The 6,177-nt window shown below is 38.0% G+C and overlaps 1 protein-coding gene across 1 annotated transcript; it reads left to right on the top strand.

Moving 5' to 3' along the window:
* The first annotated feature begins 4,699 nt into the window (after window positions 1–4,699).
* Window positions 4,700–5,897, top strand: LOC149196673 (uncharacterized). Its single transcript, XM_089403775.1, has 2 exons — window positions 4,700–4,843; window positions 5,017–5,897. Exons 1-2 carry the CDS (start codon window positions 4,773–4,775, stop codon window positions 5,231–5,233), a joined length of 288 nt encoding a protein of 95 aa, XP_089259901.1. The 5' UTR covers window positions 4,700–4,772; the 3' UTR covers window positions 5,234–5,897.
* Window positions 5,898–6,177: the final 280 nt, after the last annotated feature.

Genomic DNA, 6,177 nt, shown 5'->3' with positions numbered 1-6,177 from the left:
GTGTCATTTTCAAAAAATAAACATTCTACTAAAAGAATTCCATGTTATCGACGAATTTCTAGAGTCTAAATTTTATTTGCATAAAGAAACTTCTCAAAACCACATACCAGATAGACAAACCTTTATTCGATTCCACTATCCTTTTCTTGGTTTGAGATTAGAATTCATTTTTTTGTTTATAAATAGAAACAAACAATTAAAAATCAATTTACAATAGAAATTATTAAGTCTTGAACTATATGCATTCTTTCAAAATCAAATCTCATGCCTTCTTTCAACAACTCCCCTATTGGGGAATTTCCATACTTTCTTTACTGCAAGTTTCATAAGCCATAATAAATCATAGATTTAATATAAAATATTGTTTTGTTCTATTAATTGTAAACCCAAAGAAGTAAAACAACAAAGATAGTTACGAATTCCACAATTAGTTCTAGACATTACAACATATACTCACAACCCATATTTAACCCAATGTCAATCAATTATTGTATCTTAGCACCTATTTGAAGACATTCAAAGATGGTTGTTGTAAACAAATTTAAAATATATAAAAATCAAATCTTTAGTTGTTATAAGCAAATATCAAGAATTACTCACTAACTTTGATATCTTTCTTTTTCTTCCTTATTTATTTGTTGAATGAATTCCATTTTGGATTATTTTCTACAAGAAAATACTTGAAAATTAATATTTAATGTTAAATTATTTGCTTATATGTACCTAATAGAAAAATTCAATGATTACATACATTTGAAACCACATTTGTTGTTGAGATGGATCCACATAGAGTACTTAAGATTATAATGAAAATATGAAGAGATGACAATATGTGCACATTGTTCACAACCAATCAAAGTGTTTCTAAAATTAATTATTACTTGGCACATTAGTTGAAATTTTGTATGGTAATTTGGAGGGAGTTATATTTATATAAAAAGAAACATATGCACCTATTGAAGCACAAATACTTTATTAAGCATCTCAATGTTATTTTTTCATCTTCAATTTTAATTATTGGAAGTATTTAAAAATTATATCATATTATATTGAAAAATTGGGTCATTGTGATAAGGTTAGAATGGTGAATGCCTCCTAACTAAAACTTTATGGTATTCTTTGATACACATGGACTAAGTTATTAGTATATCTCATTTGTGGACTATTGAATATAATCTATTAGGTAGTACATAATTTGGTCCTTTACTTAAACTAGGTTACAATAATAAGTTACTTATTCTCAATTTTAAGAAATAAATATAAAAATAAATAAGAGTAATAATAATTTTGAATAACCTTATTGTGCAAAAAAATAAATAAGAGTAGTAATCCTTTTGAGTAATCCCTTTATTTAACATTCTGAAAACCCTATTGTGAAAAAAACCACGCTCACTCAATGAATCCATCCATTTGAAATGAACAAGGAACCATGGACACAAATTGAAGCTTATAAGCCTTTATTTATTTGAAGTTCCACGTCACGGAATTTTAGATAATGAGACAATGGAACGGAAGACATTCGGCAAACGGCCCTGAGCATACGAGGTATTTGCATTGGGAACAAGACATATAACGTGAAAGCAAACATTGAAAACCTCTCATATTTACATTGGGAACAAGACATATGACGTGAAAGCAAACATTAAAAACGATTACATATGACGTGATAGGCACTATACATATCACATAGATAGAAGGTGGTTTAATGGAAAGGTATTACATAAACGATTGGTTGATAATTTAGAGAGGCGTAATCAAAGCCCTGCGTTGGATTTCATTGAAGAATTAGTACAAATATTATGTTGTTATAGATAATAATTTAATGTAAAAGTTACAGTGGGCCGCCGGTCGGGCGGGGCGGGGCGGCCCGGGGTGCCGCTGCGCTCCCGCACTTACAGCCTTGGAAGCATGAACACGATAAGAAATACGCTAGATCGAAACTGGGAATATCACAGCTCGCTGCTCGTGAAGATGATTAAGATAAATAGATGAATAAATTCTCTTGAGAGTGTAGTAAAGCCAGAGAAAACAGATACCGCAAAAGACTTCCGAAAACCCTTAATTTTCAAAACCGCATTGACGATCAAATATTCTGCAGGATCGCAAGAAGCGATTTATGTGCGATTTCTGTGTTAACTTTTGGCTGCCGATGGCCTAATTTTCGGCAATCGCGCCAATTTCGCTCACAGTATCCTGAGATTGATCTGCTCGAGAGTCCGAAAACAAAATTACCAGGGTTATGGGAGCTAACGAGTGAATCTGGAACTTTCCGCAATCAAGATTCAAAACCATGTGGCGGGAGAGGTGACGGTGGCAATCGTCTAGACGCTTCCCAGCAATCTCGCTTCCCAGCAATCTCCTGCCCGAACATTTTTTCGAGCACACACGTGGCATCGAACACATCCGCAAACCCTACAAACTTGTGCGGCCGCTTAGTCTGAGTCTCTCTGTGCTCCTTCACGACACCTGCAAAACAACAAATACGAGTCACAGGCGCATATATACAGAACACAGAGAGAACAATACAGGCATACCAAATGCCTTGAATATCAATATGAGGATGTTTCTAAAAATACGAGTTAGCATTTTGAAGTTTGATGATTTGTAACTTGAATTTATAAAAATCTCTACTAAATTTTATCTAAATTTTACAAAAATTTCTATTTTCCTGCCAAAAATACAGTCCGTTTAGTCTGCGGCATGTATTACCAATGCAGTTTGTCAATGCTATTACAAGTGCGGAAATGTTATTACCAAGTGCAATGTTATGACAGTGCGACAATGTTATTACAATGGCAATATATTACCAATACAATTATGCATTTTTTATTAAATGCATTGTGAATAACATGGGTAGGTCCGATAATAGATATGGCGTTGGCATTAATATGGCGATTGGCATTTACTATGGTTGATTCTTATACATTAAAAGTAGATCGTGAATATGGAGTGCGTGAATAAAATATGCGTCTTTAATATTTGAGCAGTGTGTTATATCATTTAATATGGAGTGTGAATATAATATGCAACTTTTTATTTGAGTAGTGTGTTATATCATTTAATATGGAGTGTGAATATAATATGCAACTTTATTATTTTGTGTAATTCTATACAATTTTATCGATAGCTATAGAACTTGTAACACATGAAAAAATATAGAACGTTGGTATGAATATGGTGTAACACTGCATAAATATGGGAAGAATTGGAGACAACTGCCAACATAATATAATTTTCCGTGTTAATACGACGTTCATATAGAATTGCAGAGCATTGATATTCATATAAAATTGTGGTAGCGTTGGAGAGCATTGATATTCATTGCATGTTTGAGAGCGCCTGTGACTCGTATTTGTTGTTTTGCAGGTGTCGTGAAGGAGCACAGAGAGACTCAGACTAAGCGGCAGCACAAGTTTGTAGGGTTTGCGGATGTGTTCGATGCCACGTGTGTGCTCGAAAAAATGTTCGGCAGGAGATTGTTGGGAAGCGTCTAGACGATTGCCACCGTCACCTCTCCCGCCACATGGTTTTGATTGCGGAAAGTTCCAGATTCACTCGTTAGCTCCCATAACCCTGGTAATTTTGTTTTCGGACCCTCCACCAGATCGATCTCAGGACACTGTGAGCGACCCGCCGCCTGTCGGGCGGGGCGGGGCGGCCTCGGGGTGGCGCTGCACGCCCGCAGTGGCATCCCCGGTCTGCCCGGCCCCGTCCGACCGGCTACGAGTCGATTCCCGAAATCGACCCGCCGCCGGTCGAGCAGGGCGGGGGAATCGACCCGCCGCCGGTCGAGCAGGGCGGGGGAATCGACCCGCCACCGGTCGGGCAGGGTGTTGCGGCCCGGGAGTGCCGCTGCGAGCCCACTATAACTTTTACATTAAATTAATATCTATAACAACATAATATTTGTACTAATTCTTCAATGAAATCCAACGCAAGGCTTTGATTACGCCTCTCTAAATTATCAACCAATCGTTTATGTAATACCTTTCCATTAAACCACCTTCTATCTATGTGATATGTATAGTGCCTATCACGTCATATGTAATCGTTTTTAATGTTTGCTTTCACGTCATATGTCTTGTTCCCAATGTAAATATGAGAGGTTTTTAATGTTTGCTTTCACGTCATATGTCTTGTTCCCAATGTAAATACCTCATATGCTCAGGGCCGTTTGCCGAATGTCTTCCGTTCCATTGTCTCATTATCTAAAATTCCGTGACGTGGAACTTCAAATAAATAAAGGTTTATAAGCTTCAATTTGTGTCCATGTTTCCTTGTTCATTTCAAATGGATGGATTGATTGAGTGAGCGAGCGTGGTTTTTTTTTCACAATAGGGTTTTCAGAATGTTAAATAAAGGGATTACTCAAAAGGATTACTACTCTTATTTATTTTTTGCACAATAGGGTTATTCAAAATTATTATTACTCTTATTTATTTTTACGCCGTAAGGCGTTTCCCTCTGGGAAGAACTCCCTTATATGCCACCGTGTCCTATTTTCGACCATTGATCTGATGTGTTAGACGATTAAAAGAGATTGTGCCGTTGGATCAGTTGGAATTTTAAACAGCGCTGATTGAACTCCCTGCAGCGCTGGTTGAACTCCCTGTTTATCTCATGCTGGAGAGATTACCCGCTCGAAACCCTTCGCAGACAGTAGTGATGGCTTCCCTGAGTTTCGATTTCCTTGGCATTTCCCACTACCTACACTTTCTGTTTTGTCTCTCCATTTTCTTCAGAGATTCATTGTCTTGTGTCCCGTTTTCATCATGGCGAGGCGGTTTCTATCTGCGAGCACATTATCTTCTCTGCTCTCTGACATCAGAATTTCTCATGCTCGGTATGCACTTTTCCATATTCTTTCCGGGAGTAACCAAAATGAAGTCTATATTGCATTATTTTTCCATTAAAATTTTGTTGGGTGAAATTAGGGCTAGTAGCACTAGGGTTTTGTATTCTACACCGCCACAGAAAAATGAGCCTTAGATGTTGTTTGTTCTTTGTGTTTTGCAGGCAATACACGGCAGCGGCGGCCGAAGCGATGAGATCGAGCGGTGCGGCGAGGCGGGAATTTCCAGATGTTAGCAAGGCAGGCAGAGGTGGAGGAAATAACAAGGGAACGGTGTTCTGGATGAGGGATCCGGCCACGGGGAACTGGATTCTGGAGGATCACTTCGGTGAGACCGACACTGCAGAGCTGAGGCAGAAGCTGCTCTCCTCCAGAAAATAAGAAAATAGAAGAATAGTTTATTATTAACATCAGGGATTCCCTTGCCGAAGACAGAGCGGATGTAGGATGGGGCAAGGGACATATTCTGAGATTTCTTGCGTTGTTCCTCACCGTTCATGCGACTGTACACGGTTTCCAAATAAACTAAAATATATATATTATATTTCTGATCCGAAGTTGTTCTCCAGTACCATTATTTTAAGCAAACGAATAATTGTGATTGCTTCTTCGCCCGCACTGTCACAGATCCATTTTACGCCAGATTGCCATAGATCCAGTTTACGCCAGATTGCCAGATGGATGCTTTTAAGTTATGAGGTTGGGATGAAATGGATCTTTGAATTTGACATACTGTTTTATTATTAAATTTTTTGTCCGAGTGCAAAGATCTGCGGGCCATCTGCGGGCCCTGAGCGGAATTTTGGATTCCCTCAAATCTGAGGGTTTTGTTTTGCCATTCAGTACCCGCAAACAACTTTGCTCTCAGCTGCTCCGTCGAGCCCTTAACGCCAATTCCGTTGTCGAGGCCCAGAGTTTGGTGGATTACGCCAAATGCATTGTAGATTTCAGTTTTCATGCCCTAAGCAATGTTCGAATTAGGGTTTGGCAAATCCTCGAATGAGAAGATGCTTTATGTTGTGGAGGAGAAGATTTGCAGCTCCATTTTCGATCAAGATCGTCTTTTATAGGTATTTAATTTACCTCATTTAAGGTTCAGGATTGAATTTTAAAGTTCAGTAGAGATCTACCAGGTTGGTGATTCATATCTTAGAATTTAAACTGCAACGATAGGTTGGGGTTCATGATTTCGGTTTTAAGGATCCATTAACATTGTGTTTAGAGTATAAATGATGTATTTTAAACTGCATATCTGACTTAGGAGTCTAGGGTTTAGACTTGAGAACGTCAACAACAAACGGCTCCGTTCTAGAGTGCAGGTTTTA

Source organism: Pinus tabuliformis, chromosome 2_2 (assembly GCF_031772625.1).
Source record: "Pinus tabuliformis cultivar Carrire ecotype Pingquan chromosome 2_2, CPIR1, whole genome shotgun sequence".
Taxonomy (NCBI): domain Eukaryota; kingdom Viridiplantae; phylum Streptophyta; class Pinopsida; order Pinales; family Pinaceae; genus Pinus; species Pinus tabuliformis.
This window is presented reverse-complemented; position numbering and strand designations above follow the sequence as displayed.

Bases quoted from the DNA above. Each gene is read 5' to 3' on its own strand.
- LOC149196673 (XM_089403775.1), top strand. From the start codon at position 4,773: ATGGCGAGGCGGTTTCTATCTGCGAGCACATTATCTTCTCTGCTCTCT. The intron at 4,844-5,016 runs GTATGCACTTTT...TGTGTTTTGCAG, and splicing joins ATCAGAATTTCTCATGCTCG to GCAATACACGGCAGCGGCGG.